Here is a 19,892-nt window from a genome sequence, read left to right on the forward strand (position 1 = left end):
TAATCTCATAAACAACACATTAAAAGCAAGGAAAAAAAATAACTAAACAAAATTGAACTACTTACTTAACCACTACATCAATAGTTAAAGACAAACACATAATGAACACAGAAAACCTAAAATCAGTAGTCTTAGACTAAACATGGATGAAACATACCAGTGTATACGTTGTGTATAATAATTCTACAAGTGCTCCTACAGTTGAGCTTGTGAGAATGGAAGAATGAGCATATTAGGTGTGCAGGGTAGATTTCCCTCATGAAGCCTCCATAAATTGAATCCCTGAAAATAAAATACAAATTACAAAATTTAATAGAACAATTTTCCCATGAATTTTTTTTTCTAAATAGAACAACTGCTAAAAGATATAATAGTTGTTTAACCAAAATGCCAAATTATAACAATGATCCTTGAAAATCATTTGAGTTTGCAATTTAAGTGATTTACAAATTTAGGAATTTGGTCTTTAGATTAAATAGTTCTCCAACTTTTGCAAGCCAAATTACAACTTAATAATTTCATTTCCTTTAACCACTTCTCCACACTGTAATTGGGAACTCAATCATACACCTTAATTACAACTACAACCTAATGAACATTACTCAATAATGAACATTATAGTAAAAACATATTGCAGATAAAAACACAATGACATACTTTATTTCACATTTTCTTAATGCTTTTCAACCTACCTGCTTCTACACTTACTTTGTACGGTGTACTGAGGTTACAATTTTAGGGGAAAATGGAAAGCTGAAAATCTATTGCTCCAATTTAGGTAACTCTACATCAGTTATACCTAAATGAGAGTTAATTTCAACCATCATCTCTTAAATTAGCTATTAAAAGTCCTAATAATATGGATTAGCTTTTTATGTTTACCAGGTATACTAATCTGTCTGAATAGGAAACAGAGTTAAGATTTTAGGCTAATATGGATTATCTCTTAATACATCAATTGTTACGTAATGAAACTAGAAATTCATCCAAAACCCATTTCAAACATTCACCCAAAACCTATTTCAAACATTCACCCAAAACCCATTCAAAAGAAATCTCAATTGCAAAGCGATAAAGAGAGTACCTTTGGTATCGATTGCAGATGACTTCAGATTGATGAAAATTTGTACAGCTATAGTTCCTTTAACCCATTGAAATCTGATCTAGGTTTCACATAAAAAATTAGAATAGCTTTAGAGGGGAGAGAAAGGAGAATCGATTTTGTTTTAAGAAGATTTAGGGCTTTTATCATGGAATTCCTAAGATAAAAGGGGTTTTAGATGTGTGTATTTTTTTTAAGTGAGCGCCAAAACTTGGCGCTTATTTTTTGGGCTTTCACTGGGGATATGTAGAAATTTCCCATTAGTTTTAAAATTATTAGTGTGGATAAAAGCAATCCTCACAAAAAAATTTATGGCGAAATATATGATCCCCACACTAGATAATATCATATGTGGCGAATTTAAATTTTCCCCACAAATTAAAATATTATTTGTGGCGATTTTAAATGTTCTCTATTAATATAATAATTTATATGGGGAATATACGAATTTCCCATTAAAAAGTATTCATTTGTGGCGATTTTTTATTCACCACAAAATAGAAAATTTTAGTGGCGAAAGTTTTTCCCCCACAAATTTTTCACCATAAAAAGTTCAATTTCTTGTAGTGCTTTTTCCAAATGAATTTCATTGAGTTTTCTCTTTAGTAACAATCCATTCGTGACTGATTTTGGCATATAAAGGTGATGTCTACTTGAGCCATACACTGTTGGTGATGTCTATTTGAGCCATACACTGTTGGTGATGTTTTGATTCCTCCACAACTTCCCTCAACATTTGGTTTGATAGATGAAGAAACATATTTGAAAGAGCCCTTTGAACCTATTCCTCCCACTGCTCTATTGTCATGGTATGAAGCTTTTTAATTTTCCCTAAATCCGCGTTGTTCCACTTGTTCTGAATGAGAATTCAGAAGTGGAAAGTCTTATTTGTGTCATGCTTTTTGGGTTATTTTTATCGGGCTTTGTATGGTCTACGATGCGATGGAAAAAAAATTGATTTTAACCGACATTTATTAAACAAGTTTGGTAATGCGAAAAGAAACTTGTAAGTTAACTCAAAACACAATATTTATGTAGTTCGACTACTTTTATTTACGTCCACGAGAGAGAATGTATATTTTTTTTTTTGAGAATCAAGATTACAAGATTTGTTGTAACACTCACCAAAATCATGTGGATGTTTAAGAACTCTCCTAACTTTATTGTTTTTGTGTTTCTAAAATCCTACCAATGTTTATACATTTTTTCTCATACTTTAAACACATTTTACAAGGCTTTTATAGATTAAAATCACAAGTTAAACCCACTCATACATATACTAATTAGAAGTTACAATTAATAACAACAACAACAAAGTCTTAGTCCCGAAATGATTCAGGACCGGCTAACATGAACCATCATATAAAACCGTGAAATCAAGTCGTGTCAGCGACATAAATTCTCTCCCTTCACTCTTTCCTATCCACTACCATATTTTCCTCAATCCCCAATAAACTCATATCACTCTCGATCACCCTCCTCCAAGTTTGCTTAGGTCCTCCCCTACCCCTCACCACTACATCCATTTTCCACTCTTCAGTCCTCCTAACCGGCGCATCAAGCGCTCTTCGTCTTACATGGCCAAACCACCTTAGTCGGTTTTCCCTCATTTTATTCTCAATAGATGTAACCCCTACTTTTGTCCTAATTATTTCATTACTCACCCGATCCTTTCTCGTATGACCACACATCCATCTCAACATACGCATCTCCGTCACCGATATCTTATGAATGTGACAGTGTTTCACTTTCCAACACTCCGTACCATATAACAATGCTGGTCTGATTGTCGTGCGGTAGAATTTTTTCTTCAATCTATTAGGCATGCCGGGGTCACAAAGGAAACCCGTAGCACTTTTCCACTTCGTCCACCCAGAAGTTACAATTAATAAGAAAAAAAAAATTCCATGCGAAGAATTCCATCAAAAGTTACTAACGAATTATTTTCTATCAGTAAACATGAATTTTCTAGAAGTTGCTCAATATGGTGGGTAAAAAATATTGGTAGTAAGGTGCATTGGATCACCACCATTACTAAAATTGTTGTTTCTCCAAATTTAAAAAAAAAAAATTGAGTTCCTTCTCCTCGTGGGCATGTGTTTATCAAATTTAATTAGTGTCTTTTAATGTGTAAGTTCAAATAAATTTTAATGATTTTAGAATTATCAAAGTCATGGTCGAATTTGTAACAGATTTGATTTAAATAGAAAAAAGAAAAGAAGGAAGATGAAAAAGGTGTTATATCATTTTCAGAATAGAGCCATCAACTAAACAAGCTTATAGCTTCTTCTTTTTTCTGAAAGGAACAGCTTATAGCTTATTGATTACATGAAAGCAACTTTTCCAGTTTTAATAACAATCGGATCACTATATCTATAGCTTACAAATTCAAATTTATCACGTAATTATTTTAAAACAACAAAATAATATCTCACTTTATTTATTTAATTGTTAATTCATTCCTATAACTTAACTAAAATTAAACTCTTCCCAACCTAACATATATATATTTGGGTTAAAGTGCAAAAATACCCCTAACATTTTGGGTCATGAGCAATTTTACCCCCTAACGTCTAAAACGGTAGAATTCTATCCCTAATGTTGGAAGCCTAAAACAATTTTACCCCCTAATGTTGATAAATTGGGTCAATTTGAGAAATAATTCATCAAACTGTCTTCTCGGTCATGAATCTTGTCATCTACACTTCACACGTGCATCATTTTATTAGTAACAAATCACAAACATATTGGGATGCGAAAAAAAAACTGCTACCGAATTTATAAATATTAATCTCCAATTCTATTATTAAATTATAAAAAACATGAAATCATTTTTTTTTAGAACGAATTGATATATGCAATTGGTGCATAATAAAAAACAAAAATATTTGTGTTTTATAATAGGGGTAAAATGGATCCAAATTATCAATGTTATGGGTAAAATTGCTCTTGACTACCAACGTTAGGGTAAAATTATACAATTTTAGATGTTATGGGTAAAATTGCTCCTGACCCAAAATATTATGGATATTTTTGCACCTTAACCCTATATATTTATTTTTATAAACACACCAAATATATTAAGAAGCAAAAGAACCACGGCCAGTTCGAATATATTCGAAAATAAAAAGAGAAGAGAAATCTTCTATCAAAATTTCCACATGTAAAAGAGAAACAACCCATGTAGTAAATTATGTGCTACCATATTAGCATTACGTCATCCGTATACGAATGGATACGTGCAAACACCATATCTTATGCTAAAGTATCATTAACAACAGGTCCAAGCCAATTTGTAACTTTTTGTTCATCACGAAGAACACGAATAGCACAAATAGAATCTGATGTAACCAAAATGAAATGAAAACCAGCCTCATGAACAACATGAACTGAAAAAGGATCGCCTGTAACTCAACATGCAAAACTGATATAGTTAAACTAAGAGGACCTCCACCCGAAAGCGTTACCAAGCCACAACAATCCCAAACAACTAAACCAAAAGAACACATAAGCGTGCTAATAGAATATGCTGCATCACAATTAACTTTGAACAAATGCTGATCCGACGACAATTAGGTAACAGACTTCAGATGAAGATTAGCAGCAGATATCAACGACATAGCTTATGTCATGAGACTATTGTGCAAGTTTACTAGTAGACCTAGTATTGATCATGAGAATGCTATTGAAAGGGTTACGAGGTACCTTAACAGAACCATGAATCTTGGATTTCATTATGAAAGGTTTCCAATTGTCCTTGAAGGATAGAATGATGCTGACTAGAACACTTTATCAGATAATTCGAGGGCAACCAGTGGCTATATTTTTAGTATAGTTTGTAGAGTTGTTTCATGGAAGTCTAAGAAATAGACTATTTTAGTTCAATCAAATATGTAATCAGAAATAATAACAGTAATTACATCTAGTGAAGAATCGTGTTGGTTGAGAGGTCTGTTAGCTGAGATTCTCTTATGGAAAAGACTGATTCTAGTTGTATTGATCCACTATGGTACTAGTATCGTGATTATTGCAAAAATGCAAAACCGTTATTACAATGGTAGGAAATGTGATACTTGGGTAAAATATTCTTGATCGGAATCTTTCTCTGTGAGATGTCGTTGGGATCGGCGGGGAACACCTCAATGCCAAAGTGAGTTGAGTTTTGAGAATATTAAGAATAATGACAAAAGCTCTTTTTAGGAATTAGTAAGCATACCTAGAATGTCTCAGAATTGAGGTATTTACAGGGATTTTCATAACTGTTGAGCATTGATGTTGTTCTACTAGAACAGTCTTCTACAATCTAACATCAGTATGAATATAGTAATCTCAGTTCGAGATAGACAGATTCATTCATTTCTACATTAAGCTTATGTTGCAGCTTTGTTTACTGATTGTGATCATCCTCCAGTCTTTTCTACAAACTGACTTAGGCATCAGAATGGGTCCTCGGTACAAACAGCCTCCATTTGACCTTTCTTTTGTGTAGTTGCAGGTTGACATGTGTACTTTTAGAATTCAACCACATCAGTATTAAATGTTTGTAGATGAAGATTATAAAAATGTCTTAAAATAGTTTTTAGACTTGATATTTTAAATAGTTTCAAGTATTAAATATTTTTTTGATAAATTAATGATTTATTAGTCATTATGGATGTGATTTGTGGTTTATAAAGACTTATGAATATTTTTCTGATTATATATATATATATATATATATATATATATATATATATATATATAACTTGACGCATTCTCGTTGTACCCGTATCTCATATTTTTTAAAAACGACATTTGCCGTACCCAGATGCGTATCAATGTTTCTAAATATTTGGAAGATTCGATTTGATAGTTAAAAGACATGTAAAATAATAATAAACCAGCCAATTAAATTTTCTATCAATTAAGAGTAAAATTGGTCTTGTTGAAAAATGTTACTATTTTATATGTTAGACTAAAAACAATAAGGGTTAATTACAAAAATGGGTCAAATGGGAGGCTCATTTATATATTTAACCCATTTACTCAACCAACTACATAACTAGACTGATTTTGTGTGACTTTCCCATAATACCCTCAATATTTACGCGCGTCTCGCCCCCTCCCGTCTGACTTCACAGATTCCATAATATGCGAAGCCTGCGAAGCTAATGTTTGGGTTTATATGCGAAGCCTGCGAATCTAATGTTTGTTTTACTTGATGAATTTAGTTCGCATATGCGAAGCCTGTATATGTTTTGAAGCTAATTCGCGAAGTGGTATATAACAAAAAAATGACAAACAACAACGGATTCTAACATTAAAATCATAATTTACAACAAGATTGCCACAATAAACTCCTAACAAAGCACATTCACTCCTAAAATGGTTGGTTAGTAGAGATTGTGCCAATAATCCGGTACCAATTTTGAAGCGGATGAGTAATCTTGGTGTGCACCGTGAGACACATCCATCCCAAAAGGTCTAGACTTCCATTTCTCATCCCAAAAGGTCTGGACTTCCATTTCTTTTTCCATTTCTCATCCCAAAAAGAAATGGAAGTCCAGACCTTTTGGGATGGATGTGTCCCATGGTGCACACCAAGATTACTCATCCGCTTCAAAATTGGTACCGGATTATTGGCACAATCTCTCATAACTAACCATTTCAGGAGTGAATGTGTCAATCTTGAGGGAAGTTCATCCCTATACAGGAAGGAAAGTTATCTTCCCTGCATCCGAGGACGTCGCCTTCCAGAAAGGGATGTTACGTATTCAACCACCTTCAGAAAAAATTAATCGTGTTAGGCAGCGAAAAAGACGATTTTGGCTTCGCGAAATGAGGATTAGCGAAGCATGCGAATGTAAATGTGCAGGGAAAGAGGTGATTTTACTTCGCTAATCGATGTTTTCGCGAGGTATTCGAGGTCTGAAATGTGACGATCTACGTCGCATATCGATGCTTTCGCGAAGTCTGCGAGGTTTGAAACGTGGCGATCTATTTGTAGACTTCGCGAACTAATCGATTCGCAAAGTAGATCCACACGTTTCAGACTCTTTCTCTTTGCAGATCTTCGCGAAATCATCGATTCACGAAGGAGATCGTCACGTTCCAGGCTCTTTCTCTTCGCAAATCTTCGCGAAGCCATCGATTCACGAAGTGTATTCATGAAAAAACGCAGAAAAAACAACAGATACTTACATTTTTTGCGCCTTTCACCCTTAAAAGCGACAATAACAATATGATAAACCGGAAAAAAACGAAGGAAATAACATAGAATAACCATTTCTTTGATGGTAACAAGAAGAAAGATACCAAGTAACGAACAGGAAGATGAAGAACCATGGCTTCGTTTTCTAGGGTTAGGAAGTTGCATAATCAAGAGATGAAGAGAGGAAAAAGAGAAATTCATTGTGATTTGGCGAAATGGTGCAGATTTCGTGCAATTTAAAGGAAGAAAGGAAGATCAAAAGTCTTGAAATCATTAATGGAGGAGCCAACTTTTTACGTAACCAAGGAGATAGGGGGATCGGCCGTTCGCGATGTGGTGGGGAGTGGGAAGGTTAAAGATATTATGGGAAAGTCACACAAAATCAGTCTAAATATACAGTAGGTTGAGTAAATGAGTTAAATATGTAAATGAGTCTCACATTTGACCTAGTTTTGTAATTTTCCCAAACAATAAAGATAATTTTAACTTTATTTTTTTTTATCTTAAAAGATAAATATATCATCGGTGAATTTGTGATTAATTTACATGTAATCACAAATTAACAAATTAGAGATAGTATTATTTAAATTGTTTTTTGTTTGGTAATAGAATATAAGCGAAACAAACTTTTAAAACAAATGATTTATGTTTATAAATAGAGGTAGCATAGTCAATTTTTTTGTGGTAATTTTGCCCTAAAAAGAAAAAGAAGCAGATGGCATAATTTATCAAAGTGAAGGCCGAACCTGAATGGGGAAGTCTGACCAAACAGACCCAAACATAGCAAAACATTTACAGTAACATGTGATTGGGAATTCACCCATGTCAACTCGTACGTGGTGTCTAAAACCGTATGTGGATGACACGTGGCAAAGATTCTTGAGCACAGGTTGATGCTCTCCTTCCCTTCCTTGATTGTCTACTCTTTTGAGCTGAGAATGAGAATGAAAATTAGATGGTGAAAGAAAGTGAAAGGGAACTTCATGTGCAACTAACTTCCACTTTGGGATTTCATTTTTCCATTATACATCTCACTTCTCACACACAACCAAACAAGAGGAGGCTCAATTTCACAAGGGGACAAGATTTGCACCCTTTTTCCTCTTTCTCTCGCCCCACCCTCTTGCTTTTTCCATTCGATTTGAGGCTTCATCTTTTTCTGCGAACCTGGATTGCTTTTCTTTTGCTTTATTTGTCTGCTTCAGGTAAATTTAAATTCCATTGCTCACTTCTCATTTCATTTCAACCTCAACTTTCTTTTTTCTTTTTTGGATTAATTTTTGATGTGGGTTTCTCTTCTTCTTTTTAGTTGCATTCTTCTTTTACAATTTTATGCGATGATGGAATTGGGCCAATAATATGATGTGAAGGATAAAAGAAGTTCAAGTTAGTCTATTTCTAGGTGTTTGTTTCTTAGTTGTTAATTTCTAGTCTGCATCACAACGGGACTAATTAGGGAAGAAAATACAATAATTAGCTTTAGATGAATTCAGATGGAGTGTTGGGCATCCAATTATTTATTAGGATAGAAATTATAAGCAATTAGGCCAGTGATCCATTGACTCCAATTAATTGCGAGGGGGATCATATTCCTTGTCTGACTTATTTGAGGAATAAACTGGCTATTCGGGATAGAATAAAAGAATCTAGTAACTAGTAATTTAGCATTATAATACCATTTCTATGATATGGAATAAGAATTAAATCTAATTGATAATTGATTTTCTATGGAGTACATGAATAGCTAAACCGGAGCCATGTTGAAACTATTGTTTTTTTCAATAAGCATCATAAACTTCATGTAGGTTGAGGGACAAGTTTTCAAAATGGTGGTCTTTCAACAGTTATTACAAATGGAAGATGCTGAAAGGTAATGCTCTTGTTGGAAAATCCTTCTTTGTATTTCTAGTATTTCTTTAAATGCAGCAGATTGTGATGCATTCCAGTTAAAATGTGCCTTTTATCGTCTCAGGCCGGATAGAATCTTATCGAACGGAGATGTCTATATTGGAGATTTTAAGGGAGTGGTTCCTCATGGAAAAGGGAAGTATACATGGACAGATGGAACAGTATATGATGGTGATTGGGAAGAGGGTAAAATGATGGGAAAAGGACAGATATTTTGGTCATCAGGAGCAAAATATGAAGGTGATTTCTCCGGTGGTCACCTTCATGGAATTGGCACCTTTACAGGATCTGATGGTTCCGAATACAGAGGGGCCTGGAGAATGAATATACAGCACGGGTTCGGAAGGAAGCAGTATGCAAATTCAGATATTTATGAAGGTTCGTGGAAGGAAGGCGTTCATGAAGGTAGTGGGAGGTATTCTTGGAATAGTGGAAATACATACATTGGGAATTGGAAAGCTGGAAGAATGTATGGAAGAGGAGTTATGAAATGGGCAAATGGTGATCTTTTCGATGGTTTTTGGGTAAATGGTTTAAGAAATGGTTCCGGAGTTTATAAGTTTGAAGATGGAGGATATTATTTTGGAACGTGGAGTAAGGGCCTAAAAGATGGTAAAGGAACATTCTACCCTGCTGGAGTGAAAATTCCCTCTTCAAGGAAATTGTCCACTTCTGTAGACTATGGGGAGAGTGGAAGAAGTTCGTTGTCTCATAGCTCTTCACTAAATTCAGAACAAGGCAGTATCCCAAAAGTAGGTGCCGTGCGCAGTCTTTCTGAGAAGCTATCAATTAATGGAGTGTTAAGAAATTCAGGTAGAATATCTCACAGAACTGGTGACACTGCCCGTGAATTAATATCCCGTGCACCATCATCTATTCTCTCCCAAGCCTCTGACAATAGTCAAAGAGAGGTGCAGGATAAAAGAACTTTGGCTTATGAAAGAGAATATGTGCAAGGAGTTCTTGTCAAAGAGAGAATTATAACTGGAGAATCATCACGCAAAACTAAACAGAAAAATAAATTTCAAGCCAAAGAAGAAAAGAAGAAGTCATGCGTGGCTCTTTTTGACGATCGTCAGAGTTATTGTCTTATGCTTAATTTGCAACTTGGTATCAGGTAATGGATAGACACCATCTGTGGCTTGCAACATTTTATTGCCTTGTTTTCCTGGTCAGTAGGTTGTATATTATCTGGTCCCTCAACAAAACTTCATCATCATCAAGTACTTTGTTAGTTGAATTACGAGTTTGTACTATGCAATGGATTTTTTTCTCTGAATGGCAATCTCATAATCCGTTATAGTTTTGCAATCCTGTTTTATCTTGGTTTGAACATAGAAGTTTGTTTTTACTGTTTTGGGATTTGGCACTATTGAATTGTAGATGTCTCTTTCTGGTATGTGTCTTCTTAATTTATCTCTTAAACTTTTCTACATTTTAAACTACTTCATTTGAAGCTTGCAGATATACTGTTGGCAAGATTACACCAGTGCCTAGGCGTGAAGTTCGAAACTCTGATTTTGGAGTTCGAGCTAGAATAAGAATGTATTTCCCAAGAAAGGGTTCCCAGTTTACACCTCCACATTATTCGGTTGACTTCTATTGGAAAGATTACTGTCCTATGGTCTTCAGGTACTTAGGCTTTTTATCTATATTATATGGTATGCACAGTAAGTGATAGAGCCACAAGCATCTAAATCTTCTCAGGAACAGAGGATGCTGTTTCTTCTGATTTGATCTCAAATGTCTACCACTACATGCTGTGAAAATTGGGTTTTTTTTCTTGCTGAAAAGGTGCTAGCAACCATCTTTAGGAAGCACCGACTCCTCTAGGAGGTTAATTTTTTAGTGTCGGACACTATAGACATGCCGGAACACGCACCCAACATGCCGAAATAAGTGTCCCCTTTTTCTTGTCTTTTTTTATATGGGGACATGGCTTATGAGTTAATTAGGTAGAACATAAGTTTTTTTTTTAATAATTTTACAAAAAAGAGGGGCTGATATATGAAAAAAAAACCCTAAAAAAAAAAAGGGCGGCCCGGTCGCACTACGCGTCCCCGCTGAGCGAGGGTCCGGGGAGGGGTCCCACCACAAGGGTGTACTGGGGGCAAGCCTTCTCCTACCAATTTATTTGGCAAGAGGCCGCTCCTAATATTCGAACCCTTGACCTCAAAAAAAAAAAAAAACCCTAATAAAATAAAAAAAAAATCTAAACAAAAGAATATAGCAGCTGCCCCTTTTCTGTGTAAAGGGCGGCCGGGTGCACTACACGTCCCCGCTAAGCGAGGGTCCGGGGAGAGGTCCCACAACAAGGGTGTAGCTCCTAAGACTCGAAACCGTGACCTCTCGGTCACACGACAACAATGTTTACCGTTACGCCAAGGCCTTCTTGCCCCTTTTCTGTGTAAAGAAAAGAAATTAAAATCTAAAACTTCGGAAAAACCAAACCTAAAACACAAAAAAATAAAATAAAAATAAAAATCAAAATCAAAAGTTTAAAAACCTAACCTAAACACATCTGATCTGCGATTGAATATGGTTTGTGGTTAATAATGACTTGTGAATGTTATTTATGGTTACTATATTTATATATGTAACACACACACACACATATATATAGGGGGCAGAGACAAGGGGGGGCGGCTGCTGGAACCACCCTTACCATGGATGGTTTCCGGCCCCCCAGCCGTTGGAACTACTCCTATTGGATGGTTTCAGCCCTTTGTTTTCAATAAATTAACTTTTGGAGTGGTTAATTAACTGATTGAGTTTGTATTTAATTACAAAACCCAACTTGATTAATACATGATAGGTGATAAATTTCTCTAAGTTTGTTAAAATCTAGCTTAATTTTGAGAAGTTTTACATGTAAAATTGGTTCTTGACAGATGATCAAAAAAATTTGAGCATGTTCAATTTAGCAATTTTTTTTTTTTTTTACGGGCACACGTGTAAAATTGGCCCCCCAATGGACACATCCTGTATTCGCCACTATATATATATATATGTATATATATAATGTTGGTGTGTTCACACTGTACTCGCACCCCCTATGAGTACCAGTGTTGGTGCTTCCTAGTTTAAGACATTTATCAGTACCATATGCTGGACAATTCTTTTCTTAAGTTCTCATAAAATATTGAAATTTCATTATAGTGCTCAAGAATAGCTCCAATTGAATTTGTGGAGGCGGCTGGAGTGCTGCTTAGAAATGGGAAATGAGTTTGGATGAGAATTGAGGCACATTTAACCCTTGAACTATTGAAGTTGGCTTGCTTATTTTGGATGGCGTGTAATGTGTACAAGTGATCTTCATAGGCCAAAAAAAAAGCACAGTATATTTCAATGGTCATGGGGCCATGGTATTATTCTTGCATGGTTTCTTGAACCCTTGCATAGGTTGCAAGACATGTCTTGCAGCTCCCACTTGGATTTTGCAATAATGCATCTGCTGCGACTCTTCAAGTCAATTATGTCATATGAATTTTGATGTATAGATTAAAAACACATGAATTTGGAGAGCTAATGTAACCTTTAGCTCTAATTAAATTATCTCCTTGGATGATGAAATCTCCTTCTCAATCGCTCTGAAAGCTTGAATAGGTTCAAATTTAGATGTAACAAAAGATGAATATCCTATTGCTGGTTCAGGTATTTCTACGATTCTGATCGTCTGTGTTATGTTAACAGATTCCCAGTCTGCTATATTCTCCAAAAAAATGTGATTACTATCATCTGCTTTGATTTATGAATGGCAGGTATATTTTGTATTGTGTCAGATGCAAGTATTTTCTTTCCTGCATGCTATAAGAATCTTAGAGATTCTTTTGTATAGTCATGTTATCCAAATGTGAAAAACGAGTATGAAGGAAGGATATGGGTACATGGCTAAATAATTCATCGTCTATATCCTTCCTTCTTGTCTCCTTTTTCCTACCCTTTTCTCTATAATGGTGTCATTAGCATTCGGTTTTATTTTAGTTTGATTTTTCATGTGCTTGGTATTAGATGGTGGATTTTACTTTTTGATGAGGATTTATGTTTATGTTGCTTGTGTTGTCATCTCTTCTTCTCTCTTTTTTTTCAGCTCTTTTGGCTTTTATTGCAATAAGACTTGGATGAGTATAGTATGTTTACACGCTTTAAAGAACCATCATTTAATTATATCTACTTGCTAACTGTATGTATATGAGTTTTATTTTGGTTCCATACAAAATTTAAATCTTTTGCTCATTCATAAATTAGAAACTATCATTTAATTTTTGTGGATTGCAATAGCTTTGGACATGACTGTAATTTTCAGATAACTTTCTGAATATCTATAGGATCACAATTTCAGGAATTTAAGGGAAATGTTCAAGTTAGATGCAGCTGATTACATGATGTCCATTTGTGGTGATGATGGGCTGAGAGAGCTTTCTTCTCCAGGCAAAAGTGGCAGTATCTTCTATCTTTCTCATGATGACAGATTTGTGATTAAAACATTGAAGATATCTGAACTCAAGGTTTGACCCCAGATAAACCTTTGCACAAGAAATGTTTAATTATATACAAAGTTCCCAGTTTTAATTACCCATTGGAAGGCTCAGGAGTTACAGATTAACCATGAAAAACTGCTGTTACACCATGCGACCTTATAACTATATGTGTTTGCTTGCCTTTCATTTTTTTTTTTTTCCATAATTCCCTTGCTACCAATCTTGTAGTAAGAATGCGTGGATTCCTTTTTCTTCCGGATGAAGTTTCAAATTGACTCTGTGACTGCTGACTAAATCCTGTTTTGATCTTGCATAATGCATAGTCTTCCTACTGATATGATAGCTCACAATGTACAGGAAAACCATATTAGAAGTGCCGTGTATAAAACTGATATTTACATCCAAAATATATTGCAGAGTGTGTAGCCTAGTTATGAATAAACATGACAGATTTATGGGAAGTTCCTAAATGCTGGCTTCCTAAATAGTTTATTATACTTCCTATTTTACTTATTTCCCCTTTCAAAACTATGTTATTGTTTTGATTTTGGTGGAGATTCCTAATTCTGGATGTGTAAAAAAATGAAATTAAATAAAGATAAAGCTCGTGCTTGAAATCTGGTTGCGAAGCAATTTCTTTTCTCTTTCCATTGATTTATATAATTATTGTACCTTTGTTGTTGGGAAATATTCCAAGAAATAAAGAGACTAGCAAAAGAAGCTTTGTTACAGCTCTAAAAGCGAGGACTAGCAAGGCTAGTAGATCAATGATTAAGTTTCGAAAAACGGTTTTAATTCTTGATATATATATGTGTGCGCGCGCGCGCAGGCATGCGTATATATATGTTATTATTGTTGTATTTGTTGTTATGTTTCCTCCAAACAGATGACTAATAATTATCGATTCTTTTTCTTCTGTGCAGTTCTTTCTCAGGATGCTCCCTAACTATTATGACCATGTGGGAAAGCATGAAAATACTCTAATAACAAAGTTTTTCGGTGTCCACAGTATAAAATTAAGAGGCGGAAGAAAGGTACATCAGAGATCATGCTCCGTGTTGGTGGCTAAATTACTTTTTTCTGTCCATACATTTCTATGACAGTGAGTCATTTGATCTTTTATTTTTTATGGTTATATTTATCTTATAATTATAGGTACGCTTTGTGGTCATGGGGAATATGTTTTGCACAGAATTGAGAATTCATAAACGCTATGATCTGAAGGGATCAACTCAAGGAAGAATCACAGATACAGATAAAATTGAAGCTAATACCACCTTAAAAGATCTTGACCTTTCATATGAATTTCTCATGGACAAGATGTTGCGAGAGTCCCTTTTTAAGTATGTCAGTTCTTTGATCTTCTATTTTCTAATTTGTTTCATTGATGTAGTGTGCTGCTTATATTGGTTTTACACTAAAAAGAATAAAATGGAGGTATCTTGATAGAGATCGAAGAATCAGCCTTGTCCTCTATTCTTTAAGGAGATTCATGGGGCAGTTAATCTATAAGCAGGTTGAGTTAGAATTGTTTGGCATGTAGTCTTTTTGAGTTAGTCTAATAACACTGGTTTTCATTAACTTGTTGATTTCCCTTTAACCTTTGCTGTTTTTTTTTTTTTTTTGGTTTATTGATATTGGATTGCTTGTGTTTATTTTCCTTTGTCAATACGCATTCAAAGCAGTTATAGTCTGCATTTGAATGTGATGTTTAGTTTCTCCTGACTTTATATTCTTGTTTTTCATCAGAATCGCTGTAACAAGTTGCTAGAAAACTAAGCTTGGAAAGCGTATTTTGGCAGAACTACAAATAGCATGACCTTACATCTTATCTCTTTTTCCAATGAAGTTTGATATGAGCTATGGTTTTGACATCTCAAAATCTTAGAACTGCTCAGAATGAAGTTTATTACATGGAGTTGGTCCACTCATTGTCTTCGCCATTGAATTGAGTTCTATCCCTGATAGGAAATTAACTGCTTATTGTTGGAAAGTCTTTTTCACCTTTGAAGATGGTTAGGTTCAGAGTCCACACATCAATGCCACTCTTTGTCCTTTTCTTTCTCCTCTACATGCTGTTCTTTTGTACGTCACTTTATGATGGAAGCATAGAGAGAACAAAACTAGTATAAACTGGAGTAACCTCGAATGCATAAACGTTGCATTGTTCCTCATTTTTTACTTTTTGCTCAAGTCAATGTGCGTTCTAATTATTTGTAGAATTCCTTTCCTCTTTGTGCAGACAACTTTCCGATGATTGCATGTTCTTACAATCTCAACAAGTAATTGATTATAGCCTTCTCTTGGGGTTACATTTTAGAGCTCCAGAGCAATTGAAGACAATACTAGAATCCGCTGATTCAAATCATGAGAATTTGGCTTCTGATGATGGTAAGTATCCCACCCAATAATACAACAGCTTGTTTTGTATATTCATTTACTTTGTATTTTTGTGTGGAGTTGTGTGAGCGGCTGCTATCTGATTACCTCCTCAGTTTGATGATTGTATCAAAGTGAAGAGATTGATGAACAAGAACATATTGATTATTGAATTGAAAAGAATTACAGTTACAGAATGAAGGAAGTGAGAGAGAAGAAGATGACCGTTGGAGAGAGAAAAGAAAATGTCAAAAGATCCCTCAACTGACTCTCACAGTCAGTATAAATACAACGGCTATATTAGCCAAATACCTAAACTACCCATATGAACAATAGTAAATACAATTATATCCTTTAAAACTAAACTAAACCTTATTAGATTGCTTCTGATTATTCATTTATTTTCCAAATTGTTCCAGTTTGGTCTCTGTTATTCTTTATGAGATGCATGCCTTGTTTTGCAGCAGTGATGCATTATTTTAATCGGAAATTTGGTTTGGATACAATGTAGGGAAAGGATTCTGAATGCTTATATCATCTTCTACACTGTTACTGTTTGCATTATCCTGCGCTTTTGGGAAAAATTTGTAGTTGTGTCGCAACTTTGCTTTGAATTATGAGCTCTGGTGCACATGCTAATCATAGTTGTTAAGTCGAGATTCCACTCGTGACTCGAAATCTCATTTTGTGAATCGGGACTCGTGAATGGAACCGATTCTTAACATTCCGATCAAATTCAAAATATTATAAAAAATAAAATATTAACCATGTTTAACTTTAAATATTAGTCTAAAAATGCAATTTTAATATCCAAATAGAAATTATATCAAGTTATCAATCAAACGCTAACATTAAAATTCAAATTTAATGTAATCCTAATAAAACTAATTGCCATGGAATTTATCCCATCGAAAGAATCATCATCTTCTTCGTCCATAACCAGACTTTCCAATTCCTTTTCTCCTCCATCTTCTCCATCAGTCATCTGTCTGTTTCTATTCCATCTGTTTCTATTCTATTCCATAACTTCTGCATACTTTTTTATTTTTTATGAAGTGAAGTCATCTGAAAAAACAACAGTAGTTCTTCTGCATACGTTTATGAGTTTTTAAAAATTGATAAACAGTTTTTTTTTTTTAATGGTGTCATGAATAGACCGAATCGGTGGACTCGGCCAATTCATGAAGGTTTCGAGTCGTACCATAGATACGACTCAAAATCTTCATGAATCAGATCGAATCATACGAGTCGACTCGTAACATTGTCTTCCTGGTTGTCTTTATATGCAACTTTTTGGGATAGTTTTTTAATTTGCAACAGTTAGTAGAATTTAGAAGTGTGTAGTCATCTATAATTGTTGTAGAGTGTAATAAAATCCAATGAAGATTGTATTTGTGCTATGTATGTGGATTTTTTTTTTTTATTATGTGTAACATCCGTTTTGTTTGTTAAACGGAAGAAAAAATCTGTCAAGAATATGAAAATGAAAACTTCTAGTACATATAAACAGAAAGGTATCATGTTATTTGTTAGAGTTATTACGAGCTATTCTTTGGCCTTACCTATTAGCTTAAACTTTTAGGTTCAATGTTCCTAGACTAAGGGGTCTAGAGTTCAGAGAAAATTACAAGTAATTGCAAACACAAGTTGTCTTAGCTGGTACAGGTAATGAAATGGATAATACTTTCGTCATCATTTTAGTTGGTTTGTGACTGTAACATGAATTTGTCAGAATGTGAGCTGGGTGGGGCTTGAAAATGATATAAGAATCATTTTAAATGGAACTTGTGGAAAAATTAGGAGAAAACTATTATTGGGATTGTATTGAATTACAAGGGCCAGCTTTTCTCAATTTATTCACCGCAAGCATAAAACAGAGTAAAAAAAACCATAGTTTACTGGAAAAAGTTAAGTGTTTGGGGCTGCATTCATTAGTATCAAAGTAATACAGTCTTTTGTAATCATATTTTCCTGGAAAAAGTTATCTACATTCTAACAAGTGCTGCATTTTCCAGTTGTAAGTCCACAAGGGGATCCCCTTATTCCAGCAGGGTTGCTCCTAGTTACCCATGAACCCAGTTCTGTCAACACGGCACCCGGTCCTCATATAAGGGGCAATACATTGAGAGCATATTCTCTTGGAGCAAAGGAAGTTGATCTCTTACTGCCTGGCACCGCAAGGTTACCTTTCGAACTTGATCCTTAATACAATGGTATTTGAGTAAAGTAATAATCTCAGATGGGAGCTCTTTAATTTATTATGTTGTTTACCTGCTGCTGCAACATATTGATAGTATAAGCTGATTAAATGTAGCAGAAAGGATTAACAAGTTGCAGTATAATGATCAGGTTGCGAGTACAGTTAGGCGTGAACATGCCAGCACAAGCTAGTCGGAAACTTAGACAGGAGGTTGATTCAATGGAGGTAGAACTTTTCGAGGTATACGATGTTGTCCTTTACATGGGGATAATCGATATATTGCAGGAATACAATATGCGAAAGAAAGTTGAGCATGCGTTTAAGTCATTGAAGTTCGATCCTATGTCAATTTCGGCTGTTGAACCAAAACTGTATGCGGATCGATTCCTCAAGTTCTTGCAGCAGAAAGTTTTCCCTGAGCAACTATGAACAAGTTTACATTTTTAAATAGGTAACATTGTCCTATATCTTCACTCTTTCAAGCAATCATTAAATTGTTTGTATATTGGTAACATCTGTTAATAAATGTGCCTGCGCTGCCCATCTATCTCCCTTTTTGTATAATGATTCATATTCACACTGCTTCAACTTATATATATATATACATATTGCAGATAAATGAGAATGTTTATATAAACATATTTTACTGCGGATTGGAAAATCCTAGAGTGACCTCATCACCGATAACTGTGGCATGTGGATTAGTTTATGTATAACATACCTGCTGTTTTCTTTTTCTTTTTTATTAAGAATGAGGACCAGGTCTGCCTCGGACATCCCAACTAGGTTGGCACCCCCGGGAAGACCAAGGCCAAGAAATACAAATGAAGAAATAAAAGAATGTGCACACAAATGGGAACAAAGTTAAGTGAATCGAAATAAATTTCTCCCTATTACATTATCTCGAACAAGAAGCGAGCAGAATCAGGAGCAGTGTCCCAACATTGAATTCCCGTTGCAAGGTGGCCAAAGTTGATAAAGTATGTTTTTCTTCTCGTATCCTAGTCCAACATCCAAAATAATCGAGATTCCAGCTAGATAGGTTCTTTTCAGAAGACAAGCTTTCTCGTTAAGTATTTTAATCGCAGTATCTTCAGTTTCGATCCCAGGATAGTTAAGTTGATCCAATATCTTAAATCATTTGGACTACCTGCTTGCTAGTTAATGATCAAGTATATATGTATAGACTATGATATCATAATCGTGATTACCTATTTGAAAAAAGGCCGTGTAACATATAAAGCAAGGTCCATAATTGTTGGCGGCAATCCAAACCCAACGATAAACAGTTTAGTTACAGCTTAGTTACGTCTAATTAAAGTCTGAAATCAACACGCTTAGTTTTGGGTCCAATCACAAAAGAAACTTTCGAAATTCTACGAGATAAAGGATTCCTCTCAAGATTTGGACTCCTTGGGGGACTAGGAATTCTTATGTTTCAAAATCCTACGAGATAAAAGATTCCTTTTAGGATTCGGACTCCTTGAGGGACTAGAAAGCCTAAACTCATAAGGACTCCTAAGGAGGTGACAACCTTAACCTAATCAAACACTATAAATATACAGGTAACAAGTTATCATTGGTGCAGTGAGCGTAGAAGAACAATCTTCTGCGATTATTCAGAATATCTAG

At 34.8% G+C, this 19,892-nt stretch overlaps 1 protein-coding gene across 1 annotated transcript; it reads left to right on the plus strand.

The window, feature by feature from the left end:
• The first annotated feature begins 8,244 nt into the window (after positions 1-8,244).
• Positions 8,245-18,879, plus strand: LOC136225535 (phosphatidylinositol 4-phosphate 5-kinase 8-like). Its single transcript, XM_066013598.1, has 10 exons — positions 8,245-8,497; positions 9,098-9,162; positions 9,265-10,317; positions 10,665-10,832; positions 13,543-13,708; positions 14,605-14,715; positions 14,837-15,024; positions 15,924-16,072; positions 18,076-18,241; positions 18,410-18,879. The coding sequence occupies exons 2-10, from the start codon at positions 9,119-9,121 to the stop codon at positions 18,687-18,689; spliced, it is 2,325 nt and encodes a 774-aa protein (XP_065869670.1). The 5' UTR covers positions 8,245-8,497; positions 9,098-9,118; the 3' UTR covers positions 18,690-18,879.
• Positions 18,880-19,892: the final 1,013 nt, after the last annotated feature.

This window comes from Euphorbia lathyris, chromosome 4, assembly GCF_963576675.1.
Source record: "Euphorbia lathyris chromosome 4, ddEupLath1.1, whole genome shotgun sequence".
NCBI lineage: Eukaryota > Viridiplantae > Streptophyta > Magnoliopsida > Malpighiales > Euphorbiaceae > Euphorbia > Euphorbia lathyris.